The sequence below is a fragment of the Spermophilus citellus genome, assembly GCF_964194105.1.
Source record: "Spermophilus citellus genome assembly, chromosome: 11".
Taxonomy (NCBI): domain Eukaryota; kingdom Metazoa; phylum Chordata; class Mammalia; order Rodentia; family Sciuridae; genus Spermophilus; species Spermophilus citellus.
In genome coordinates this window covers 2,113,654-2,141,600 of record NC_138192.1, presented here as the reverse complement: position 1 = coordinate 2,141,600, position 27,947 = coordinate 2,113,654, and the positions used below count along the sequence as shown (strand labels likewise).

At 43.5% G+C, this 27,947-nt stretch overlaps 1 protein-coding gene and 1 long non-coding RNA gene across 2 annotated transcripts in view; one reads left to right on the top strand and one right to left on the bottom strand.

Annotated features, from left to right (window-relative positions):
* The window catches only part of LOC308631121, a 1,170,527-nt gene that overhangs the window by 227,861 nt on the left and 914,719 nt on the right, over positions 1-27,947 (bottom strand). The gene's annotated exons all lie outside the window — the stretch shown is intronic.
* LOC308630479 (uncharacterized protein) lies at positions 20,449-26,926 on the top strand (the record flags this gene model as incomplete). The annotated part of the gene is made up of 4 exons (XM_081260603.1): positions 20,449-21,056; positions 21,253-21,287; positions 22,847-22,976; positions 26,483-26,926. 4 exons carry the CDS (start codon positions 20,449-20,451, stop codon positions 26,586-26,588), a joined length of 879 nt encoding a protein of 292 aa, XP_081116729.1. The 3' UTR covers positions 26,589-26,926.

The window sequence follows — 27,947 nt, the reverse complement described above, 5'->3', positions numbered from 1 at the left end:
TAAGTCCTTTGGGTATAGACAGAGGAGAGGGATAGCTGGGTCAAATGGTGGTTCCATTCCCAGCTTTCCAAGGGATCTTCATACTGCTTTCCATATTGGCTGCACCAATTTGCAGTCCCACCAGCAGTGTATGAGTGTACCATTTCCCCCACATCCTCACCAACACTTATTATTGTTTGTCTTCAATAATAGCTGCCATTCTGACTGGAGTGAGATGGTATCTTAGAGTAGTTTTGATTTTCATTTCTCTAATTTCTAGAGATGATGAACATTTTTTTTTCATATAATTGTTGATTGATTGTATATCTTCTTCTGAGAAGTGTCTGTTCAGGCCTTTGGCCCATTTATTGATTGGTTTTTTTTTTTTTTTGGTGCTTAGCTTTTCAAGTTCTTTATATACCCTAGAGATTAGTGCTCTATCTGATGTGTGAGGGGTAAAAATTTGCTCCCAGGTTGTAGGCTCTCTGTTCACCTCACAGATTGTTTCTTGTGCTGAAAAGAAACTTTTTAGATTGAATCCATCCCATTTATTGATTCTTGGTTTTAATTCTTGCACTACAGGACTCTTATTAAGGAAGTTGGGGCCTAATCCCACATGATGGATATTAGGGCCTACTTTTTCTTCTATTAGACACAGAATCTCTGGTTTAATTCCTAGGTCCTTGATCCATTTTGAGTTGAGTTTTGCACATGGTCAGAGATAGAGGTTTAATTTCATTTTGTTGTATATGGATCTCCAATTTTCCTAGCACTATTTGTTGAAGAGGCTATCTTTTCTCCAGTGCATGTTTTTGGCACCTTTGTCTAATATAAGATAAATGTTTAAGACAATATGAGATAATATATTTATCTTATATTTAAAGTAATATAAGATAAATGTTTAGTCTCTGTGTCCTCTATTCTGTACTATTGGTCTACCAGTCTATTGTGGTGTCAAATACCATGCTGTGTTTGTTACTATTGCTCTGTAGTATAGTTTAAGGTCTGGTATAGTGATACCACCTGCTTCACTCTTCCTGCTAAGGATTGTTTTAGCTAATCTGGGTCTCTTATTTTTCCAGATGAATTTCATGACGCCATTGGGATTTTGATCAGAATTGCATTAAATCAGTATAGTGCTTTTGGTTGTATGGTCATTTTTATTTATTTATTTATTTTAGTTGTAGTTGTGCAAAGTACCTTCATTTATTTATTTTTATGTGGTGCTGAGGCTTGAACCCAGTGCCTCGCACATGCCAGGCAAACACTCTACTGCTGAGCCTCAACCCCAGCCCCAAGTATGGTCATTTTGATAATATTAATTCTGCCTATCCAAGAGCAAGGTAGATCTTTCCATCTTGTAAGGTCTTCTCTGATTTTTCTCTTTAGGGTTCTGTAGTTTTCATTGAATAGATCTTTCACCTCTTTCATTAAGTTGAGTCCCAAGTATTTAATTTTTGTTTGAGGTTACTGTAAATGGGGTATTTCCTCATTTCCCTCTCAGAGGATTTGTCACTGATACACAGAATTGGCTTTGATTTATGGGGGATGATTTTATATCCTTCTACTTTGCTGAATTCATTTACTGGTTCTAGAAGTTTTCTGGAGGTTTTTGGGTCTTCTAGGTATAGAATCATATTGTCAGCAAATAGTGCTAATTTAAGTTCTTTTTTTCCTCCTTTAATTTCTTTCATCTAAGTGCTCTGGCCAGTGTTTCAAGAACTATGGAAGTGGTGAAAATAAACAGAAGTGGTGGGAAAGAGAGCATCCCTGTCTTATTCCAATTTTTAGAGGGAATGCCTTCAGTTTTTCTCCATTTAGAATGATGTTGGCCTGAGGCTTAGTGTAGATAGCCTTTATGATGTTGAGATATGTTCCTGTTATCCCTAGTTTTTCTAGTGTTTTGAACATGAAGGGGTGCTGAATTTTGTCAAATGCTTTTTCTGTATCTGTTGATATAACCATATGATTCTTATCTTTGAGTCTATTGATGTGATGAATTACATTTATTGATTTCTGTATGTAGAGCCAACCTTGCATCCCTGGGATGAATCCCACTTGATCATGGTGCATGATTTTTTGATATGTTTTTGTATTCAATTTGCCAGAATTTTAGCATCTATGTTCATTAAAGATATTGGTCTGAAGTTTTCTTTCTTTGATGTGTCTTTGCCTGGTTTTGGCTTCAGAGTGATATTGGCCTCATACAATGAGTTTGGAAGTGGTGCCACATAAAAATAAATTGAAGAGTATTGGTATTAGTTCTTCTTTAAAGGTCTTGTAGAACTCAGCTGTGTATCTATCTAGTCCTGGGCTTTTCTTGGTTGGTAGGCTTCTGATGGCATCTTCTATTTCATCACTTGATATTGGTCTTTTTAAATTGTGTATATCTTCCTAGTTCAATCTGGACAAATCGTATGACTTAAGAAATTTGTCAATGCCTTCAGTGTTTTCTATCTTACTGGAATGTAAGTTTTCAAAATAATTCCTAATTATCCTCTGTATTTCTGTAGTGATATTACCTTTTTCATCACGTATGCTGGTAATTTGAGTTTTCTCTATCCTTCTCTTCATTAGCATGGCTAAGGGTCTGTCAATTTTATTTATTTTTTCAAAGAACCAACTTTTTGTTTTGTCAGTTTTCAATTGTTTCTTTTGTTTCAATTTCATTGATTTCAGCTCTAATTTTAATTATATCTTGCCTTCTACTGCTTTTATTGTTGATTTGTTCGTTTTCTAGGGCTTTGAGATGTAATGTGAGGTCATTTATTTGTTGACTTTTTGTTCTTTTAAGGAATTAACTCCATGCAATGAACTTTGTACTGCTTTCATAGTGTCCCAGAGATTTTGATATGTTGTGTCTATGTTCTCATTTATATCCCATATTTCTTGAATGTTCTGCCCGTGGTTTCTTACCATTATCACGGTGTAATCTATGTTCTTTTCAAGATTATATATTTTATCTTCATTGTCTGTTGTCCTCTCTTTCAAGTGGTCTACTCTGTTGGTGATGCTTTCATTTGAGCTTTTAATGTGGATTATTGTTTCTTTCATTTCAAGAATTTCTGTTTGTTTGTTTGTTTTAGCACCTCTGTCTCCCTGTTTTTTTTTTAATTTTTTTAAGAGAGAGTGAGAGAGTGAGAGAGTGAGAGAGGAGAGAGAGGAGAGGGAGAGAGAGAGAGAGAGAGAGAGAGAGAGAGAGAGAGAGAGAATTTTTAATATTTATTTTTTAGTTCTCGGCGGACACAATATCTTTGTTGGTATGTGGTGCTGAGGATCGAACCCGGGCTGCACGCATGCCAGGTGAGCGTGCCACCGCTTAAGCCACATCCCCAGCCCCTCTGTCTCCCTGTTGAGGTGATCTTTTGCTTCCTGTATTTGTTTATGGAGCTCCTTGTCAAAGTGATCTTTCACTGCTTGTATTTGTTCTCTTATATCTTACTTGAGTTCACAGAACATTTAACCACATATATCCTGAACTTTTTCTCTGTCGTTCCTCCTGCTGTGGCTGCCAATGATCCTAATGATGTGGTGTCTTGATCTGTTTGGGGCACTTTCTTCCCTTGTCTATTCATGTTGCTCGTGTGTCTTCCTTTCCAGCTCTGTGGGCCTGGGGTGTTAATTGTTTTTACCCTATAGGTAAATTCTCTTATTGTTGAATTTTAAGTGCTTTTTTTTTTGGTAATGCTCTTGTAGGGTCCCAAGATCCCTCCTTTGTGGGGAAGGACAATGTTATCAGATCCCAGTATCAACGATATACCATCTATGAACAATCTTTTGTTGTTAAGACATTTACAGTTTAGTCTCAATGTTCAGAAATGTGGGATTCAATTATTATCTAAAATATAATCAGTAGTTTTGTAAAGGGGTTTAGAGTTTCTCACGGTGGACAATGAACTGGGGGTGGGCGTAGGACAATATGCTGAGGATGTAGGACGTGAGGATCCAGAGTTAATACACCTTAGGAAGTGTAAAAAAGAAATCTAATGAAGAGGGTTAGTAGCAAGAAAATAGATAGGAAGTAATTTAGGGTAGACAAGTACGTGGGAAGACAGTAGAGTACATAAATAGTAAAATTTGGAGGGGAAAGAAAAATGAAAGAAAAAAAAGGCATATACAACACCTCTAGATAATTAATATTATTCAGATGACTCAGTCCTCAAAGTCCTATTTCTTGCAAAGTTCTTGGTTTCACATATGTTGGGGATGTGAGGGCTGGAGGATAGACAGGTAGAAGAGAAAGAAAAAAAATATTTGAAGGAAGAAATGAAGGTTGTTGCTAGTTTTAGAGATCCGTATCTTTTCTGCTTCTCTTCTCACCAATAGGTGGGATTATCTGTTGTAAACTGGTGTCTCTGCCCTCAGGATGGTGGAGGTAACCAGGGTGGGAAGACTGGTCCTGGTGTAGGGCGCCTGGAAGCGGGGAGTGCCACCTGCCAGTTCCCGCAGGAAGATTACACCTCACAGGACTCTTTTGGGGACTGCTCATATGACTTGAGTGCCCGGTACTATTTCCCTCTCTTGTTTGGAGATTTCCCAGTCCCTGGTCTCTCTGTTAGGATCCAATCTTTAGCCCCATCTCCCTCTCCCTTAGTTCCCACCTGTGGGACCTCTCACACCAAGGCTCATAAGAGGTGGGCAGCACCTTGGTTGCACTGCACACCTACCCAACTCAGAACTGTTTCTGTGTTGGGTGGTTACTGTGCCATCACCACTGGGATGGGATCAGGGGGAAGTCCTATACCTGGTACCTGGCTAGACAGAGATCTGATCTGGGAGCTGCCCTCACCAAATATGGCAAAAAAGGTTACCCAAGATGGGGGCGGTCTGCTTCCAGCGCTGGGGTATTTGGTGAGGCGGGGGGAGCCGGGTGATAGTGTTGTACTGTGGGTAGGTAGTGGCCAAGTGACCTGTGTGGGAGCACAGCAAAGTCTGGAGTTCTGCAGGGGTGCTGATAGGCGGCTCTGCTGAGGTGCTGGAAGCCGTGTGTGGCTAGAACTGTGGGCTTTGGGTTGTGGGGGCCAGGAGTCACAGCACTGGTGATTTCTGCACAAAGCAGCCGTCAGGATCCTCTGACACTCTCAGAGGTGTAGGATTCCGACTCGGTGAGGTCTGGATCACGGAGGGGCACAGAACACTGCCTCCCTCTGGCCCGCCATCTTCTTTTGGTCATGTTACTTTTATTGCTCAAACTGTCCTGCTTTGGCAACTAGGGCACTCTGGGTTGGTGTCTGCCCTCGTAAGTTAGAACCCCTCATTAGATTTCTCAACTCTCGGGCAATGTGGGCTGCTCCAGGCCTGTCTCTTCCCCACTCCAGCCCTGGAGTCAATGTCCTCTCAGAGAAGGCCTGGATGCTCACCAGGGCTGCTCAGTGCCACAAGGCCTTCACAGACACAACTATAGAAGGGGTGTGCTCCACTCACTCTGTGCCCACAGATCCATCTCTCTCTAAAACACAAGCAAGCTGGCTCCTATTGAGACCCCAACCCTGTCAAAAACCACAGGGTTCTGCCACAGCATTTCCTGGCTTCCCACTTCTTCCTCTAAAGTGAGAAACTGGCTCTCATCGTCCCCACTCAATCATGGCCGTATGCTCCAGCACATCTCTAAAGAGGTTCCAGGTGCTCAACCCACACCGTGAGAAGAATGTGCCAACCAGCCTCCTGTCTCCAGCTGCATGGCATATTGTCACAGGGCCCAGTCCCTCACAGGCCAGCTCCTTCACATCCACCTCTAGTGTGGCCATCAGACTTTGCCAAATGAGACCCATCATCACAGCCTGCATCTTATGGAGTCTTCGCGGCCCCCACAGAAACTCCCTGCTGATTCTGGTAAGATCTACAGCTTGTAACAGTCACAAATATAACCACAGTTCGGGTACCCTAGAGCAGTCCTTTGCCTTTGGTAATCAGCCCCAGACCCCATGATGCTGTCACAATTTAGAGGTGAGGTATCTCTCAAAGCTCATATGCGAAGAGATGCAAGAAAGTTTAGAGGGTTGTGAGAGCCTTAATCTATTCAGCACGTTAACCCTTGACAGGGTGGCAAATACAGGTAGTTAGGGAGTAGCTGGAAAAAGTGGGTTGCTGGGGGTGTGCCTTGGAGTTTATATTTTACCCAAGGTGAGAACTCTCTCTGCTTCCTGATGCAATGTCCCCAGCTGTTTTCCTCCTCCATACACTTTCATGGTGATGTTCTGCCTCACCCAGTCCCTGAGGAATGGAGCTGGCCATCTATGGCCTGAGACCTCTGAAACTGTGAGCCCCAAATGTACTTTTGCTCCTTAAAATTGTTTGTTAGGTCTTTTGGTCACAGCAGGAACACGGCTGACTAAAACACCTGTGTAGGCCTCTGGGTTAAGTTTCCCAAGACTCATCCACACTACTTTGTTGCTCAAGAAGCACTCCTTGCTCCTTCTGGGTAGTTTGCATTATAGAGATGTTTCCTGTTTGTCATCCATTCATTAGGTGAAGGACAGAGGGTTCTGTCCAACCTCCAGCAATTACCGAATAAAACTGCCATTACTGTTCATATACATATTTTGTGTAAACTGTTTTCATTCGCCTTGGGTAAGTGCAGAGGAGTGAGGTTGCTGGGTCATACTGCAGCTTAACTTAATAGCAAACTTCCCAACTGTCCTTCAAAGTGGCTGTGCCATTCACAGTCCACTGTCCTCATAGGAGTCTACCCTGGTCAGCCCCTGTGTACTTTGCCGTTGCTGTTCTCCAACTTAGCCCCCTGATAGGCAGGTGTGTGGTGGTGCCTGTGTGGAAGGTGACGCCTTCCATATCACCAGGAATGAGCAAAGGCCCGCCTGGGCCTGCAACAGTCGTACTACTCTCCACACTTCCTGCCAGACCTCCAGTGGGTCACCGGCAACCACAGCTAGCGTGGGGACTCCCGTAAGTGCCCTGCTTCTCCCCCAACCCCCCCTGCCCCCGTACTCTCCAAGGACAAGCAAGTTGAGAGTTGAGCGTGTGATTATTTTTCTCTGCTTGTTTTCTTGGCTTCTTTGCAATCTGCGAGTCTCCTTTGGTGAAGCACAGGTTTAGTTCTTTCATCCCATTTCCTCCTGGGTTCTGCTTGTTCTCTTATTATTGAATTTTAAGTGCGTTTTTGTATATTCCGTATAATAGTCCTTTGTTAGATATGTGGTTTACAAATATATTCTCTCAGAGAAAACATTCTTGATAAAATGTAAATCACTGATGTTTTTCTTTTCCGGGTTGTGCTTCTGGTGTCATATCTAAATGATCCTGCAGACTTCCCCCTGCGCTTCTTGCACAAGTTTTATTGCTTTACAATTGACAACTGGCTCTATAACCCATTAATTCTTATATAAAGTGGGAGCTGTAGGTCAATGTCCATCTTTTTTGCATGTAGATGTCCAGTTTTCCATCACAATTTATTGACAAGATTATATTTTCTCCACTGAATTGCCTTTGTGCCTCTGTCAAAAATCAGCTGACTGCATATGCATGGCCCTACTTGAGGCCTCTCTGTGCAGATGTACTGAATGTATGTCTATCCTGTCCCAATCCACAGACCACTCTCTCTGACCACACAGTTTCACACTTAGCAGTAAATCTTAAAATCATGTTCTTATTTTTCAGAATTGTTTTGGCATTACAGTTCCCCTTCTTTCTAGTGATGGCTTTAGACAAGCAATTTTTAATACAGAATCATGGTTCTCTATTCCCCAGGTTATGACAATAGCCTCCATGTTTTCCCCCTTGAAGCTTGAGTTTCAAATTTCACAGAGCATTCTGTGACCCACCCATGTCAATGCTGTGACTGAAGGGGGGGTCAGCAGTGAGGGAAACCTGAGAGTCTGCCTTTCTCAACTGGACTGCACTAGTCAAAAACACTTCTTCCTTTGCTGATGAATTTGGACACCTGGGTCGAAAATACCCGACCTCACACTGGAAGACCCTTGTTTTGAACACTGAACTGTCTGTACTCACAGCATTACCATGCTATCTCCATTATTTCCAAAAAGGAAAAATAAAAATAGACCAATGCTGGAGTGCAACAGCAGACTTTAAGTCTACGAAAGAGTGGCTAACACACTCTGAAAAATAGTTTGGCATGGGGCTGGGGATGTGGCTCAAGCGGTAGCACACTCGCCTGGCATGCGTGCGGCCCGGGTTCGATCCTCAGCACCATATACAAACAAAGATGTTGTGTCCGCCAATAACTAAAAAATAAATATTAAAATTCTCTCTCTCCCTCTCTCTTTAAAAAAAAATAGTTTGGCATAACTTATAGTTTGGACTGGGCACTCACGCAAGGCCCCACTGTCATAGTAGTAGGGATAGTTTCAGCCAAGGAAGAACACACACATAAACCTGAAGACTTATACAAGAATGTTCACAGCAGCACTATCTGTAAAATCCCAGTGAAAGCAAGCAGGTGTCCATCCATAATAGAACGAGCATGGCAGCAAGTTCCCTCGGCTATAGAATAAACCTTGCCAACAACCACCATCCAACAGAGGCGAGACACTGCAGAATCCATCAGATGAAACCACACTACAGTGTTTAGACATACATCACTAGATACTCAACTGTAAAAAAGCAAGAATGGGGTGGCTTTTGGGACAGTGGGCACATCTTTGATTATGTAGTTACTCTGACACATTCTCTATGACATATCACTGAATTAGAACTCTTGCTTTGTACACGTTCTCTGTATGCTACATTTCACTAAAATAAAAGGTGGATGAGGAAAGGGGAGGAGAGAAAATCTAGAAATTCAGGTATTGGAAATTTTAAGGCCTTTTTAATGCCATACCTCAAATAAGAGATGAGTGTTTTGAATTAAAATATGGATACACGAAACAGAAAACAAAATGAGAAAGAATGCCTTAGAATAGATGCTGATAAAATCATGGGAGCTGATGAACGTGCCAAGCTTCAAGAATGAACTAAGATCTGAGCCTGTCTGGGCAACCCAACTTCAGATCAGGGGGACTAAGCCAGGGCCCTGTCTCCATGACCAGGGTCCGCTGATTGCTCACACTAAACAACCTGCATAAAGCAAGTGGGCAGCTTTCATCTGCAGATACCACCCCACAGATGCAATTCAGGCCTCAATGCACAGCCTGGTGATCTGCACTGGAGGAGGATGCATGCTCTCGGGCCCTATAGGCCCAGCATGACCATGCTACCTGTGGCCAGCAGGACACCAGTGATAATTCAATTCAAGATAAAAATATCAACTCGGCCCTCTGCTTTTAGAAGATAAATCAGTCAGCAACCAAAACAAAACCAATTTTGATGGCTAGTCTTGGTCTCTGCTTCACTCGGTCACCTCCATGTATATTTAAAGTTCTATGAACATGTCTCCACACTTATGCAGACTCTAGAACCCTGATTTTATCAGCATCTATTGCAGCTCAAGTTGTGATGGGAATGCTGTGCTCAGATAAAAAAAAAATCAAAACATGTAAACAAAGTATACTCACACCAATTTGTGTCTTTATACATATACTTTGGATAATAATGATCATCACATTCCACCATCATTTATAACCCCATGCCCCCTACCTTCCCCCCAACACCTCTGCCCTATCTAGAGTTTGTCTATTCTTCCCATGCTCCCTCTATCTGAATATACTTTGTATACAACCAGAGATATAAAAAATTGTGTTCTATATGTGTCATAAGAATTGTAATGCATTCTGTCATATATAAATTAAAACAAACAAAAAAAAACAACACATAAACACACATCAGAAGTATGCGTAGCCTACTTAGAGAACCAACAGAGTGCTGCTCAGTCCTTCAAGTGAGGAAGGGAGAGCCAGCAACGTGGACACCCTGTATGTGCCAGTGAAGCAGCAGCCCCAGGAGCCAAGGTGCAAAGGCTGCTCACCCTGCAGGTGAAGGAATATGAGCCAGCCAGGGGCGGGACGGTCCATCACTCCTCTACAATCCGCCCCTTGTGCAGAGGGGCAACTACTCTAATAGACAAAAAATCTTGCTGTAAGTAGGTTCTCCTTTTGTATACATCAGTTTGGATTAGGTTTTTCTCACTTGAAGGTAAGACCTTAGGTCATTTGCCAAGTCTTCAAGCTCTGACCTATCTATACATGCTCGGTCACCTCCATGTATACTTAAAGTTCTAGTATTGCCATACTACCTGCAAAATTTTGTATAATACTATTGAAAGTATAAACTGGTATAATTCTATTAGGAACGTACACTTTGTAAATATCATACAAGTATGCAAAGGGATACACACAGGTAACCAAAGCTACCAGTCAGAAATAATGACAAACAGAAATGACTAAAGTGTGATTAGTAGAAGCTTGGGTGAACAAGACATGCTATATCTCAACAATGAAACGTGGTCATTACAAAGAATGAGGCAAACCAACGTGTGCTGATGTGGTACAACTTCCAAGAAGTGAAAAGTGGGGGAAAGGATGATGGCTGATGGAGCCACACAGTGAAGGGCCATGTGACCATGTGACGTGTGGCCCATCCAAGCTGCTCAGGCAGACCCTGGGCCTATACCGGAAGTTCCTCAAGTCAGTGGGACTCATCCTTCCAGCTATGCAGCCAAAGGCCATCCTCCTCACTCCTTTAGACTACACTCTACGCATCCTACCTGCCTGTGAGTCCTACAAAAACCCAACAGGATCTGAACCCTTCATAATCCCACCTCTTCCTCTCCAAGCCATCATCTGGCTACCTGTGGGCAGGCAGAGCAGGAGCTGAGGGAGGATGGGGAGGACTCTGTGCCTCCTCTTCTATGCTTTTGAGATTACATAATTTTTCTGTTTTGTTCATTTACAATGAGCAGATGTTGCTTTATAAATGAAAAAAACCACAAATCTTGGGATAGAATAGTAAAATGAAGTTGGAGACAAGAATGTGCAAACCAAAGAAAATCACTTACTAAAAGAAATGACCTGCTTATGTAACATGTGCAAAACCCTGGGTTCAATTCTTAGGACCACACACCCACACACAACCTGTCCCGTGTACGTACACACACACACACACACACACACACACACACACACGGCAGCAATACTGCCTAGAATGCTATTTGCTGAGTGTGATATACAAGCAAATATTTTACATCATTTACTTACATTTTGCTTTCTATTCACCAAAGAAAACATGTAAGAAAGATCAGGTGGGTTTTACAAACCTGTAACAACAGTGTAAAGATCCCTGGGGGACTGTGTTTGACAGCAGGGGCATTTATGCAAAGGGACATAGGATGGCTGGGGATCCAGTTCCTACTGCCCATGAATTCCCACCCGATAAATTCCCACAGATGCTGTTATAGTGTTCAGCTATCTCCAGAACTATGGCTGAAGGCAATTTTGGTGGAGCTCTAAATTCACAATAACCCCCATGACTATGCCTACAGAGAACAAAGTAACCATGATAAACCTGAAACATTTGAGTTTGAATAAGATAGAATAGAATGTTTAACAAGTTTTAAACAAACAAACAAAAAAATGTGCTAAGAGTTAACACGTTGAAGCAAAAGGCAAGTTCCAGAGTATTAGGTGGAGCCCGGGTGGAATGCATCAGTCCACAGGGCAGCAAGGCCTTTGCACGTCCCCAGCCGTGCTCTTAGTGAGGAGATCCTGGAGATCTGCTGAGTAGGGAGAAATTCTGAGACACACCCCTGCAGTGCTTCCTCCACACAGATCATGCCATACCTACCAGCAATGCCAATCATGTGATGAAGAGCAGGAGCTAAAACCTTAATATGCTTCATCACATTGGCCTGCAAACCTCGTGCATTGCTGACTCTGCCAGTGGCATACACAGTCCCTGCCTGGTGAGAGCCCACCAGTTCCAACTGGGCTGGGCCACTGGACCAGGTTGCCTGCCCCCTCCCACTCCTGTATACCACCAGCTGCCTTATCCTGCATCTGTGGCTTAAAGGGGTGCAAGGTGAGCCCCTGTGCTTCAAGCTGCGCTCTGTAGAAAGACATTTCCTAAGTTCTAATGAACAACATCTACTCAATGAAGAACCAAGCATTCAGAAGAGGGCTTAACTCTGTCTATCATCAAGGACCTTGGCAGTATCACAAATGTCACCTGAAAGAGCACCTTAAGCAAGGTCTGGAGCAGGAGCTGAATCAATGCATCCTTTTTTATCTATTTTTCTCAGAATTTTTAATCTTAAAATGAGATGAGAATAAGCAGGGGACAGTTAAAGGTCTCTTTTTAATGCCCATTACAAACAAAAAGATATTAACGAAGTTAGAATCTTAATCACTTAGGCCATTTTTTACTATAACAGTTCTAGCTTCAGAATGCTCACTCCACATCAAAGAATTAAAAGGGCTGTTTCCCAAACACACATGGAGGGAGAGGAGGTGTTTTATGGAGCCACTCACACTGGGGTTATCTAGAGCTTCATCTTAGTTACAACTGAGGTTGAAAGTTAGCAGCTTTTTCCTTTCAGGGAAGCAGGAAGCACTAGAATCCTTCTGCAGTCCTGGTCACACCCAGACCCCCACAAGTCTGGCTGAGAGTTCTGGTGGACAGACAGGGAAGAAAGGCAGAGTGGGAGGAGAAGGCCTGAGGCTTCTGAGGCAACTGGAGTGGTATGGGAGAGAGAGCACAGCCCTTCCATGTTGTCCACGGCAGCAGTCGGACTGCTGTGGAAGCCCTCTCTCCAACTGCAGACACATGGCTTCTTTGCCCGAAGCAGAGGCACATCTTCAGTGTGCCAAGGAATTAAACACATCTGCAAGTAAGTTTCAGAGGGTGGGAGAGTGGTAAGTGTGCTGGGAAGCAAGGGAAGGGAAGGGGCCCAGAGAGCTACCAACACGTTTGGATTGAATTCTCCAATTCTATGTGTATGTAAGAAAAGTGAATTGGGGCTGGAGCTGTAGCTCAGTTGCAGAGCACTTGCCTACCATCATGTGTGAGGCACTGAGTTTGATCCCTAATGCTGCATAAAAATAAACAAATAAAATAAAGGCATGCTGTCCATACACAACTGCAAAAACAAATTAAGAAAATTCAATTCTCAGACACTAAAAACATGTTTGGGATGATAGGGAAAAGAATACATAGGAAAAAAAACAAGAATTGGTCAAATCCTTTAATACAGAACTAGCAGAACATGGGTTTTCAGTGATGGCTTTTAAAAAAAAATATGTATACTTTTTAGTTGTAGATAAACCCACAGTATCTTTATTTATTTTTATGTGGTGCTGAGAATTGAACCCAGTGCCTCATGCATGTGAGCCAAGCACTTTACCACTGAGCTATAGCCCTGGTACTCAGTGATAGCTTTTTTAAAACTGAATTTTGTGACCTGTTTCCCTATCCTAGATCTGTGAGTTGAGGAATCTCTATGCTTAACAGTGACCATCTGGAAGAAATGAGACACCCAACATTTCTAGATATATTTAACCAACTTTAAACTTAAATAACTCGCTATAAAAACTGTAAGACAGGGCTGGAGTTGTGGCTCAGAGGTAGAGCGCTCATCTACCATGCATAAGGCACTGGGTTTGATCCTCAGCACCACATAAAAATAAAATAAAGATATTGTGTCCACCTATAACTAAAGAATAAATAATAAAAAACCGTAAGACAATAAAAAACCACCCAAGAAATTTGCAATTGTCTAAAATTAATTATCTAATACCAACAGCACAGATAATTGCCACTTTAAATAGATTTTCCAACCTTCAATATTAATAAAACATAGAATGGCAGAGAAATGCCACAACATAAACTCATAAATGAGTATTATGTATTACCTTCACTATAACTGAAGATTAATTCCTACTTCAAATATGCAAAAACCAGTCTCTGGCCTAAAACTACTAAACTTAAACAGAGGGACCATCACACACACAAATGATAGAATGCAAATGCCAAATAAGAACCCACACTAAAATCAAAGCCTAGACCCAGGCGCCCCAGAGGACAAGGGCTCATGACTTTCCCAAGCCTCCACATTCTCAACAACTCGGATCAGGGACTGCTAGGGATGACTCCAGGGCCATCTACCTGTTCCCGTACCCATGTCATCTAGCAATTCTACCACGACAAATGGCCTCACAGCAGACCAACTGCAACCCCAGCGTCCCCGCAACTCATGCTCTAGTCAATGAGGTGCAGGCAGCTGCGATCCAGGTAATCAAGGGCTATGTATGCCATAAAGTGCAGGAGTGTGCCCCATCCACCACCAGCTGGAAGCAGATGGTGCAGGCAGTACTGCCCCTGGCACTGAGCAGGTCAGACAGTGGGTAACACACCCTCTGGACCCCTGCAGATGGGCCTGAACTCCAGGATAGGAAAGCAAAAGAGAGAATGCACTCAGCCCCTGGTGATGTCACGAGCAAAGCCACTGCATCAACTCAAGTTGCCAGAGAGAAAAAAGACTTCTTTCTTGTGCAAACCACTATTGCCACATCCTCGACATTGGCTGCCAGCCTCAGATCCTCAGCTATACTGTAAGGTTAAAATGATTTCTTTCTCTCAGACTATCATAAGGATTAAATGTTTTAAACAGTAAGAAAAAGGAGCATCCATGTGTGGAAATCAGGCTAACTGCCAAGCTCATTCTTTAGCTAAATAAGTCATTTCCTCACATCAGCCTCCAAGAGTGGACAATTCTCAGCAAGATGACAAGTTACAGAGTTCTGTGGTGACCTGAAAAGCAGGTACAGCCATAAAGGTAAAGAGGTAGCAGCCTGACTCTGCCGGCCATGACTCACACGTCATGGCTGAGACTACACTGGCTGCTTTCTCTTCCCAGCTCCGGATTGCAGGACTCACATCTTTTCCAGCCATCTTCAGTTTTAATCCAACTCCACCCAGGAGATCTCCAGTCCTGACCCAGGAATGGCATAGTTCTCCTATAAAACAAAAAAATCAATTTGCATTAAAAGTATAAATATATATGAATAAGCAATCAAAGTTTCATTTAGAAAATTTGTTCACCGATTTTAAAGAACAAAATACTTATCACCTAAATGTTGGCAGGTCATCGGGGATGAGACAATGAGGACAGCACAGCACCTTGGGGGCTCTACAATGATAATGGTGGAGCATAACAGGTGGGTTTTCCAGCTCCGAGGTAACAGAGGCTTACACCCGAAGCAGCAGCAAGAGTCAAGGATGTCATTTCAAACCATGCACTCACTGCAATCAGAGGCAACACAGCCTGAGACTCCTCACATCCATCTCCTCCAGGTGGATCAGTTTGGGTGCTTGGCACAGAAGGTGGGAGTGGGGAGTTGCCAGAGTGAGAAGAAAAAGTCGGGATGGTCAGATGAGGCAAAGGAGCTGGGCTTCACTCTGAGAGCAAGGGGAACAAGACAGGGACTGACACATAAGTGGTTCAAGTAATTTGATGGATCCTGAGCTGAAGAGGGCTCAGGTGTGTGCCATGTCAGCAGTGGGAGGTGGAGAGGAGACCTCTGAGTGCTGGCCTTCAGAGGAAGGAAAGAAGGAGACTACAGCAACACTGAGGGGGCAGAGTCAGCAGCACCCAAGGATGGTGCCATGTGGGGAAAGAGCCAAAGATGATGTCCAGATTCTGACTGCTGAATGAGGTCACGAGAGGCAGCGGGCTGGGGAGGGGAGGATGGGGCTAGGACACTCACCTCAGCTTCAGACATGCTGTCAACTAGAATCTAGAAATAAAAATTATAACTTAAAAAGTGAAACAACAGATATTACTACTTTTAAGAAGCTTACAATTTGATGAGAGTGAGATCTGGAATTCCCTTTCTGGTAATCAGTGGTTTTCAGTTTGTGAAGTGCCTGGTCCCCTCTCAGACCAATTAAGTATGAGTACCTAGCGGGGAAGGCTAGGAATAAGTAGCTTTTAAAGGTACAGGAGTGATTCTCTGCACAGACAGGGCTAGGAACTGGGGATTTGAAATGTTACCTCCCCACAAAGGCTTCCCCGACCCTCGGGAAGACTTCTCCCCACCTCACAGGGCTCGGCATTGCCTGGTGTCCACATGCCAACAAGGGCTGTCTGAAATTACTCATGTATTTATTTTCCTAAGAGAATGAGGTCTTTTTCAGTTCTGTATCCCAATTACCCTGAACAATGCCAGGTACATGGCAAGAGTTCAAATATCTATTTACTGAATTAATTAATTAATAGACCAGAAAAAAAAGTTAGGTTAGAGAGAAATATAGGAAAACTACCAGCATTCAGAACAATTGAAGTCATGAAAATAACATCGTAGAGTAGGCAGTGTAGAAATCAAGACCACCAAGGAGAGAACTCAGGAAACACCAACAGGTGAGGGACAGTGGCTTGAGATGAGTCAAGAGAGAAACTCAAGGAAGAGTCGGGGGTTTGGGAAAGGCGGAAAGCTAAGAGAAGCATGCATTTTAAGAAAGACATGATTGACAGAGAGGAAAAATTGTAAAGAAGCCAAACACAGTAGATGTTCAAAAGCAGACATATTTTAGTTTAGCTACACCAGGAAGCCAAAGACTTACACAAAATTCATTTCAGCTGAGCAGCATCTATGAATCTTGTATCCAAAGTAGACTGGCAAGGGCTGGGGTACAGCATTTGACTAGTACTCATGAGGCCCTGTGTTTGATTCCCCAACACTGGAAAACACACACACACACACACACACACACACACACACACACATACACACACATACACACAAAACCAAAAATCAAAGTAGGCTTGGAGCATTTCACGACATAGCATATTATATCAGAGAGAGTTCTTGAAAGACTGAGTCCAAACTACATGTAGTGTAACTAACAATCCAGGCTATCAAATGGGCATTTATGCTAACTTAGAAGAGACAAAAGAATTAGTAAGGAAATTACATAAACATCACCATTATCCCTGGGTCAACTCCAAGCACCCAATTCCTGTACTAGTATAAAATATGCATTGAAATAATTCTTTCTTACGAGAGGATCATGAAACCTTGCTAAGATAATTTATAGCCTGGACACACCCTTTTCAGGCATATATTGATTGAATTCTTGCTTTAGAAGATCATTTTAAAACGTTCTTTAAATCTCAGCACTACTGTGGTAAGCCTTGTCTTACAGATCTGCTTGATAGCTATGGATCATTCCAAATGTGAAGGCCACCATTCATGTCCAATCAATCCAGAGTTATCTTATGATCCACAATATATCTATATTGATATATGGGCCAGAGGACACCCCCCAAGAGATGGAAGGGCCCTGAAGAAGCAATGTCTACTTTACATGACAACTTCAGTATCATCAAATGTACACTACAAAAACAAAGCTGTTTGACAATCTCTGAAAACTCCCAAAGTACCTCTCAATGTCACAATGGAACCATGGATTCAAAATAAAATCCAGTGGTGACCCTGAAATGACCATAAAAGGGTCACTTCATGACAAACACTTGTCACTCACTAAATATTATAGTAATGGGTGTCCATGCCCTTAAGGTGTACCATGCAACTGAGGAACTAAAAAACAAAAACAAAAACAAAACAACACCAACAATAACAACAAACCCCAAAGCATACATATGTAACATCAAGTATGTGTTTACCTATATATCCAGGTGATCCTACAACATGGAAAACAAAGAGATGGTAAAGAGGGAACAACTAAAAGAAATTTAACCATGTACTATAGTAGTGACTACAGAAGGAAGGTCACCCAGGAAGGTTCCAGGGAGGACAGGGGCTCAGCCTTCAAGGCTGGTTAATTTCATATGAATGGAGAGGCAAGGAAAGAAGTATCAGTCACAGGGATGGTGAGGGGAAATGTAAGATCAGGATACATGTGACACAACCGAGAGAAATTCACAGGGTCAAAAGACTCTGGGTAACTATGTTTTTGAGCAATGCGTCAAGGTGAACAGTGTTGTTAAAAGAATGATAACCTCCTAGGGCTTAGATCTAAATAGATCTAAGGACAGATCTATATGGAGAAGGAAGACAGGTAAAAGATAGATAGTATAGATCTAAATGGAGAAAGGAGACAGGCCAAAGAGCCCCACAGGCAACAGACTCTTATCAGTGTCCTGCGCAGACCTGTGTCCTCAGCCAACAAATTGTCTTAAAGTTAACCTGTGTAGGCTATGCCTGTTCCCTATTGAGCACACTTATTTTCTGGCTTCAAAAAATGACTATAACATTTATGTAAACAGCCAGTATTGGCTGGGGATGTGGCACAGTGGTAGAGCATTGACTGGCACATGTGAGGCCCTGGGTGCTAACCCTAGCAAAACACACAAAGAGCCAGCGTGGTGTGTCCAATAAAATAACCTTTTTAAAAACACCTCTACCCATATTACAATTTTGACTATAACAACTTGGGAAGAAATTAATATGATTTGGAGTGAATTTTTCAGCAGTTAAGTGATTCTTTCCTTCCTTCCTGTTTTGGATTGGCCAGTAGTGCAATGAAGCTAATGGACCATGGGAAATAAACAAGCCCATGCCTCAGATTTTTCAACAGAGAAAAAAAATTAGCTCTTCAGCAGATGTGTGTATTTCATAAATTTGTAATGGTAAAATCTCTGGATTATCCTGAGCTTTATTTTAAATTTATATAGTTTAAGGACTAAACAGATTTTTTTTAACAAATAAGTAAGTCACTGGGAAATGCAAAAAAGAGAAGTTGCAATTTAAGAGGCCCACATGTCAAGTTTTCAAAAATACTCCCAATCTGAGCAACTGATTTTACAAATCAGAAAACAAGCTACTTAATTTTTAGAATGATACCCTACAACTTTGTTCAGGAATTTATCTGCACAGCTAAAAAATGTGAATTGCTAGAGCTTTATAAGTTTATTTTAATTAAAATTACCTTTGAGAATTTGCAAATACAAAAATTAAAACTGGAAATTATTTCTGAAAATTAATACAAAATAAAAGAGTGACTATTCAGAGTCTACTCATTTTGTATAACATGCAATCTTTAAGCACATCTTATGCTAACTATGTCAGAGAGCATATGGGGCTGAACTATTTTAAACCTCCTGTTTAATATGGCAGGACATGAGAGTGGAGTACTGCAGAACAGGACTATGAAATACATTTCTCAGTGGAAATTCCTGGCATGAAAGAATCTGAACTAATCAAGAAATGTCTTTTCTTCTATAAGCATAGGTTTTCCTAACTGGTAAGACTAGTGATGATAACATTTACCAGAGATTAGTATGGGGTAGACATCAATCAATTTATAGGCATTATCTCATTTAGTTGTCATACTATCCAACAAGATAGGAAATGTCATTCTCACTTTACAGGTTTAGTTCTCTTCTGTATATGAGAACATCAAGGCAAAGAGTTTGGTGGAACAGGATTCAAAATTAGGGGCTCTAGCTCTAGAATGCATGCTCTCAGCCACTATGTTTATAAAAGCAGTTCCTGAAAACCTTAGTAAAAGATGCCATATATTTACAAGAGTTTTTTTTTTTTTTTAATTTATGTGACACATCACCAACATAATCTAAAGTAATGATTCATTTAAATACAACAGTACTAAGACAAGGAAAACAAAATCCTAATACATTTTAACAGGCCACATGTGTTTCCTTATTTAAGCTAGATGAAAATAGTACTTAATGCAACTATTAAGTTGGGCTTTAAAAACAATAAGAACTGTTAAACAAGAGCTACAATAGCATACACAATAAACAAAATAGCAAGTCAGTTGCTATTCAAATTCAGAAAAAGAAGTTAGTATAGGAACTTACTTTCCCCCTTCTTATTTTTCATTGTTCTGAAATACGAAGGAATAACTGGTCTTCAATTTGATAAGCATTCTATTTTTCTTTATTGTGTTTTCTTATGATGTTTCCAAATAACTTAAGATCAAACAATTTTGGGTCAAACGTTGGTTTGTAAGTGTGAACACATTTGATTGAGAGAGTACATCAAAACATTGCAAATTAGAGGCTGAGAGTCAAAAGTGGGACTCACTCCAACAAGGTCTGAAAGATAATTACTGATGCTTCACGGAAAAGGAAAACAATGCAAGCAGGGGAAAAGCTGTATGAAAGAGAAATCAGGTCTTTTCTGATTAGATAGTAAAAGAACTGGGAATAGGCAAAAAGAGAACTTCACTGAAGACAGTTCTTCAGACTCCTAGTTCAAGGTGAGTCTGAATAGGCCCTGGGATAGAGATGGAATCCAAAAGGCCAAAATGAGCTGTGAAGGGAAGGATGCACAATTCTCAAGTACCACCTGCAAGAAAAAAAGTAGGTAGGTACACAGTGGCGTGGAGGAGAACGGGGTCATTCCCAGGCATGTCACAGAGAAGGTGCACAGGAACTCAAGAGAACAGGGAGAGGCCTAGGTTTGGGTCCAGAGGGAGGCAGACAAGGCAAGGACCGGCAGAGGACGCCTTGGAGCTAGGTGGGGACTAGGTGAGCACCTAGGGCAGGTCAACCGAGGGCAGGCTCAGCAGTGCACCGCCCTACCGGCGGCCAAGGCCCCGGTCCCACCTGGCGATCCCTCCCCACCTGAAGGTCCCCTCGTCATGGGCGGACCCCACGACTTCTCCCCACCTGGCGATTCCCTCCCCACTGATGGGCCCCACAGCTCCGGTCCCACCTGGCGCTCCTCTCCCCACTGCGGGCCACCAGGTGCAGTCCCACCTGGCCGTCCTCTCCCTCCTGGCGGTCCCCTCCCCACTGGCGGGCCCACGACTTCTCCATACCTGGCCATCCCCTCCCCGCGGGCAGACCGCGGCCCCCAGCCCACCTGTGCTCCTCTCCCCACTTGCCTGGCCTCACCCGACGCGACAGCCTCAGTGCGCACCGACTGCGTTGCACGTGAGAATATTGCCGGAAGTCGCCCACCGTCACCGCCTCTACGGGAAGCCCCGCCCCCGGCCGCGCTGATTGGCCGTCGCGGCTCCGGTGTGGCTAAGAGCTGGTGGCCAGCGGCGCGCGCAGTGAGCGCCGCCTGGCCCGCTCTGGCGGGGGCTCCAGGAAAGGTGCCCTTTGACCCGGCCCTAGAGGCGTGGGCGGGTCCGCGCAGCCGGGTTTGGCGGCGCGGGGACACCGGCTCGGCCGTTGAAATGAGCACCGGGGCTGGCCGGCAGCCAGCAGCCAGGGAACTGCCGAGCTTCAGCCGTCGCTGGGCGTACGTGGGCGTGTGCGCGCGTGTGAGCGCGGCCCTCCCTGCGGCGGACTGGCCTGGCGGAGCCCGCAGGGCGGGGAGAGAAGCCGGCTGCTCGGGGATGGCTTTGTGCGTGTGCCAGCGCCGTGCAAACCACCTGAAAGTGTCTCGTGTGTAGTCAGCAAATATGCACGTTCAATTTTAGTGTCTTCCCTTTCAGAATGAGTTTTTGTATGTGGAACGCATCACAGGAAGGTAAGTATTCATATTTGAAAATGATTCTGTAGGTCATTTCTGATCAGTATTCTAATGCTGATTTTTGGCTACTTTACAAGTAATGTAAAACCCATCATGGGCCGAAGTGGGAAGTATTGCTTAACCGCCTTCCCCTTCTTCCTTTCCTTCACACAAGGCCCATCGACTGTATTTTTTCTTATTTGTAGTGGAAGTATATTTGCAAGTAAACCTCTATAGTTGGGACTATTGGATCAAGGTTAACTGCTTGTCGAGTTGATTAGATATTGGCAAGCCAAGATTCTACTACTACAATGGGGCCATAAAACACAGGTAGTCCCCGTGGCGTTTTATCCCCATAAACCCATATAAGTTTAGAATAATGTGACTCAGAAATGCATTTAATACACTCAACCCGCCAAATGTCGTGCCTTAGCCCAGCCCACCTTCTACATGCTCAGAACATTTACAACAGCTTACAGTCAGGCACAGTCATCTATCACAAATCTTACTTTAAAAGTGTTAAATATCTCATGTGACTTATCAAATAGTGTACTGGAAGTGAGGAACAGAAGCATGGCTGTACTTTCACATCATACTAAAGTCAAATGTCATGTAAGTGCCATCTTGTAAGTTGGAGACCATCTGTATATATGTTAATCTAATTTGCTAGCATCCACACAATTCCTTATGAAGGAAATCTGTTGGCTGTGTTGAGGAGCCAAAATAATTTCAGAAACTCACAAAATAACAATAGTTTATAAAATAACACCAGAAGTACAAGAAAGCCACGATTTAACAACAGAACCCACAAAGCACAATAGCCTGCAAAGTAATAGCAGGAGCAAAGCACTAGTGTGAGCCCACAGAGCAAGAGTAGACACCTACAAAGTAACCACAAGAACTCAGAGGTAGTTCAGGCAGGTTCAGATGGACTCACATCCAGTGAGTCTTCTGCTCACTTGGGTGTACTTGGGTGCCCTTGTAAAGATTAATATGTTTGGTGACCCCTGGACTGTCACCAAATGATGGAGAGGAAAGCACTCAGAGGAAAGAAAAAGGCTAGACTTGTTGTGCCACTGGGGTGTTGGAGAAGTGGCCCAGGGACATGATGAGCAGAAAAGAGATGCCCACATACCACATATTTGGGGCATTTGACTCATTTAACATATTTACATATTTTGGAAAATGTTTTGTTTTGTTTTGTTTAAGGCAGTCTACTCTTGACAGTATCCAAGGAGTTGGAGATATTTGAACTAGTGGTTGCTGCCACAGTGAGGTCTCATGGCAGTGAGCAGGTAGTTGCTGGGTACAAGCACCTAGTGGTTCATGCCTCCCTGAACTCAGCATGCTGGCCTTCCCTGTGCTGCACACATGCTGGCCTTCTCTGTGCACCCTTGCCCTTGGGACTCTCTGGACTTCATCCCCTACAGGCTCACTCATCCTGCACTTCCCCTTTGGAACACAGAGCGTAGTATATCTGGTGGGGTCTTTGTGCAATGTGTGAAGACCACTTTATTCTATGCAGCAATAATACTGCAATAGTAAGTGAGTCACTGGATTTAATGTTTAATTCCCAGGTCTGGCCATCCCCTGCCCAAAAAAAAGGAAGGAAAAGAAAAAGAACCAAATCACCACCTGTGCCACTCCAAATGAAGAATCCCTGATCTTTAGGAACTCCACCCTCTGCAACATGGATGGCAATACTAGGTGAGAAAGCAGGCAGTGAGCACTGTGAGTGCACACATGTGCAGGGGGCGATGCAGTGACAGCTGCTTCTGGAAGGGTATCAAGTAGTACAGTCTGTGGGCTCAGACACCAGTGGGCAGCCAGGGTGAGATCAAAGACAGGAGAAGGTTAGGTTCAGCATGCCATTTGCTTATGTCTTTCATCTCTTGGTTAGAATAGGATTTCAGGGCTATACACCCAGGTGCCTAACAATTGTCACGCATGGAATGTGTGCGGTTGGAACAGGAAGGCCAATGTGAAGACCCCATGGCCACCCAACTGCAGCTCATCCCCACTCTGATGCCTAGACCTGCGTATGACTCCACTTTCAGCTCCCTGTCCCGTGCACAACACGTGCAAGGAGCAACAGGTGAAACTAGCGTCTGAATTCCAGCGGATGCCTCTTGGGCCCATAACCTTCCTAAACCTGTTTCCCACCTCTGGGAGGCACATGGAGCAGCCAGGGATGGGTCCAGGTGGGACCAGGCTTTGTGCTCCAGGTCTGCTGGTCTGTCCTTCCTGCAAAACACCTATTGACCAGCTATGTCAAGGGCCCCCTCTGCTCCCACCCCCCTGGGGTGTATTGTCCTTATTGCTCACTAGACCATCATGGCATCTTGTGATTTCTTTCAGTTATTTAAACCTCAGCTCAGCCCCCCTTTGCTTAAAAAAAATCCCAGTTCCCCATAAAAACTAAAAGCTCTCTGAAGGAAGAAGAAAGTTTTTCAGGAGCCATGAAAGCCTGTCTCAACTATAGGAAAGGTAGGGAGAGACATGCAGCAGACAGGCTGCTAATCCCAGATGGAAATGCTGGATCCAAATCACTCAAGTCCTCCTGACATGCTGGGATCAAGTTCAGACTTTGAAGTCACATCAGATATGGCATCAATGTAGTTCATCAAAATTATATTATTTCCAGTGTGACATGCTTATCCTGCTTTAATATTGCTTTAGGTGAGGTCCAAGCAGTGAAATAAATGAGCAGTAGATTGTTGGGACCCAAAGGGACCTTGGTCTGCCTAAGCCTCGTGGCAGACAAAGCCTGCACATTCACAGTATCAGACAGTGAGCATGCGGCCAGCAGGGCCCCACCCTGAGCCAGGTCCTGACTCCCTACCTGGCTTTCTCCCCCCAAAGGAGGATGGTATCTAACTCAGGTACCATGGACCCTGGAATCCTAGAGCCCTCTCCCAGGTCCTCAGTCTCAGGGACAGGGTGCTGAAAGCGGGACTTGAGGTGTAGGTGTCCTCCTCAGTCATCTGACACAGCAGGACGTCCACAGGCTGGGTTGGCCCTGAGACTGCTTCTGGCTCGCTGGCCTCTTACCTGTCATGATTGTCCACTGCTTCGTGGGGCTGACTGACCTCATTCTACTGGGAAGAGCATGAAGTTCCAGGCTCTGGAGTCAAATGAGCAAACTTTGAAGGGAACTTGGGGATGTAGATGTGGGGGGAAGCAGGTAGCAGAAGGGCTCTGGCAGGAGACCAATCACCCACAGGAAGAGGCCATAAGTTGCTGACCACATGAACAGAGGGTCAGCTTATACATTCAGATGAAGCTTCAGCTCTATCTAAGGCTATGGTAGCATCCCCCAAAGGGAGATTTAAGCCAGGAGCCTGATCCCATCAGTTAGACCTGGGAGCCATGTGCTGCAGGGAGCAAGGAGAGAAAGTCAACACATAATCTGGTCACCCATTGGTGGATGAGTGGCAGGGATGGGCCAGAGGTGAATTGGGGTGTCGAGAGCTAAGGCCTGAGGCACTGTGGAGTTCTGGAAAGGCAGTCTTCTACCATGAACAGTGTGGATGCGTCTCTCCGTGCCTCTGGCCTGCATGGTTTTTGATAAGAAACACTGGCAACCTATTGACCTCCCACCGATAGCCTCTCTCTTATGGCCATTCTCATTGTTTTCAGATTCTTTGTTTTGGCTTTCAGCAGTTTGGTTATGATATGTCTAGGTGTGAATTTCTGAGTTTATCCCACTGAAGGATACAATGTCGAGGTGTTGAGATTCTTAGATATATAGATTATTGTTTTCCTTCACATTTTAGAAGTTTAGAGCACTGTTTCTTCACTCATTCTGACTTTTCCTCTCTCCCCTCCTTCTTGGACTCACTGTGCATCTGTTGGTTCAACTTCACTCTCTTTTTGCATTTAGGTGTGACACTTTCAGAAATTCTACTTAAGAGGGATGGAGTTGTGGCTCAGTGGTAGAGCGCTTGCCTGGTGTGAGGCCCTGGGTTTGATCCTCAGCACTGTATATAATAAATAAAAATAAATTTTAAAAAAGATCCATTTACAACTAAAAATATTTTTAGAAAAAGAAATTCTACTTAAGAGGAAAGATGCCCTTCCTCCTGGGATGTGGCTATAAGATCTGGCACTCCACCACCTGTCTTGGGCCTGAGCTGACCTTAAGGATGGAGACCACCTGTTAGAGATCTGGGGGACTGATGAGTTTCTGGACCCATCATGCTCTGGGCCTGCCAACGTCCACACTACATTTTCTGAATTTCTTTTGTGTGAAAGAGAAATAAACATATATCTGGATTAGCTATTATTATTTTAGATTTTTTAAGACATATAGCATGTAACCAATGGAATTATCTAGTGTAAATTTGCCATGAAACATAAGATACCACCAGTTTTGAGGAGTCAGAGTTCTTTACAAGGACTTTAATAATGGTAAAAATTGTAGGCACAGTCTCGTGCATACCCATTTTCTGGGACACTGCTTCCCGTGGGTCTCCAAGACACTGAGTAGGTATTTATACAGTGTGGAAATGACCATTCAGGTAGGCTTGACATCAGGAAACAGTGGAGCTTTGGGACCTCCTGTCAGGAAATCATGATTTGCCTTGCTCTTCAAGGTTTTCCTATAGGCCCCTCCCCCCCAAATTCATGGTAATTTCAGGCCATTTCTCGAATTGTTCCTCCTATAAAACAAAGTCCCTTATACTTGTTAACTTCCTAAATCCTCTATCTTGCTACCATAGCCTTTAATGGAGCTGAGGTTTCATTTGAATGTAGAAGCTAAGTTTCTGTGTTCTGACTTTATCTTAGGCATCTGCATCTCCAAGAAACAGAGTGTATGCACCAGTGGGCACAGCACTCTTGTTGAAGCTGCAGCTGAAAGTCATGTCTCCTTAGTGGCTACTCAACTGAGCTGCTAGTTAACTTCTCTGGTCTCAGCAATGAGTCAGCCTCCTCTGCCTCTTCCTTGGGTTGGTTTGCCTCAAAGTTCTTCAAAATGTTTATAAAACATGCAGTTAGTTGGCTTTCGTTTCCTAACCTGAAGATGTTCCTTACTCTGGCTTTTGCCATTTTTCATTCCATCTCACTAGAGCATAGTAGAGAAGTCCTTCAAGGAATAATGCTTTCAACAGAGCAGCTGCCAGCTGCTGTACATTTTCTTTACCTAGTCCTAAATATGAGACCTTCAGGAACACCCTGCTCACTGCTGGCTCATATCATTTATATTGCCCTAGGTTTTATGTTGGAGAAAAGACAAGAAAATATGTAGAAACAAGAGGCAAACTTGTTGACTCTTTGACATTCTTGCTTACACACACGGAGGTGGACCACAACACCTGAGAGTAAGCTGAAGACAGGGAAAGGAAGAGGCAGTTACTAGGCTGGGAACTGCTTCTCACCACTGAAAGTGCTTCTCACCACTGAAATAAATTCTGGTCTCATGCAGACTCATTCTCCAGGACACTTTGGGCGTCAACCAGCCTGGTTCTAAGATGACATCAGGGTCCTGGCTAAAATCTCCCCTTTCTGTCCTGCTACCGTAGCCTTAGATGAAGCTGAAGCTTCATTTGAAATTATAAGCTGTTTCTGTGTTCTGATTTCACCTTTTCCACATAGACCTTATACATCATTATAAGGTTATACCATAGTATATCATGCTTCCAAGAGCCCCGAATCATTTGTTTTGATGACTTTCCCCAGTTTCTAATGTCATGAGGACCCTGCTAATTGAATTTACTTTAACTTCTTTTTTTCCAAAATTTATTGGAAGGATGTTTAGTGTGGACATTAACCATGTTATCATTTTTATGCTCATAACCCAGAATTAAATTTTCCAATATCATGTAGCACTTTATCACAACAGTTTGCTACAACTCAGATCCATTAAAAATGCTGCCTTCCTATTGAGTCTGGCTTTTTAAATTCCATCAAAAAAGCAATAAATTTCTGCTGACAAAATTGCCTGGGAAGTGCCATGTGGCTTGACCCATGGTCCTGCCATGTGTGATTTATTAGGCTCCCAGCTGCAGCCCTTGGGACAGGCTCTGTGGCAGGTGGCCATCATTTGTATAGCTTGGAAGATCCCACTGTTAGACACTCTGGCACTTGGGAACAGTCCTGTCAAGACTGGTAGGATGAAGTCTCATGAAGAAACACCAATAGCTGCAGGAGGCCAGTGTTGTGGGCTGCTCAAAGTGGTTCCAAGTCCTCAGCTGGGCCACTGGAAATTGGCCATGGCTGGAGAATACACAATACAGAAGTTAGAAACACTACAAATACAAACTATGCACACTCTGACCCTCTTCTACAGAGCTGGCTCACCAGCACCACTGGACACACCGCAGTCAGGTACCTAGCCATCACCACGGACTGAATGTAGTGTCCCATGCACTGTCAGTGACTGTAGGTGCCTCTGGCCACACCGAAGCAGATTTTTCTGTCCAGCTGTGGTGAGTTTGGCTATGGCCAAACTTTTCCTTTTACTCCTCCCCCCCCACACCTTTTTTTTTTTTTTTTGGCAAATCAGACCATTTAACTCTCATTTAGGGCCTGGTTAAGGAAAAGAGGCACACAAAATTGGCTCTGCCCAGAGTGCTAATGTTGCAGTCCACTTTGCATAACTTTATTTTCCAGCCTTCTAGCAGAGAGCCATGCAGAGCAATAAGGAAATAACTTGGAGTCTCCTAAAGGCCACCTTAA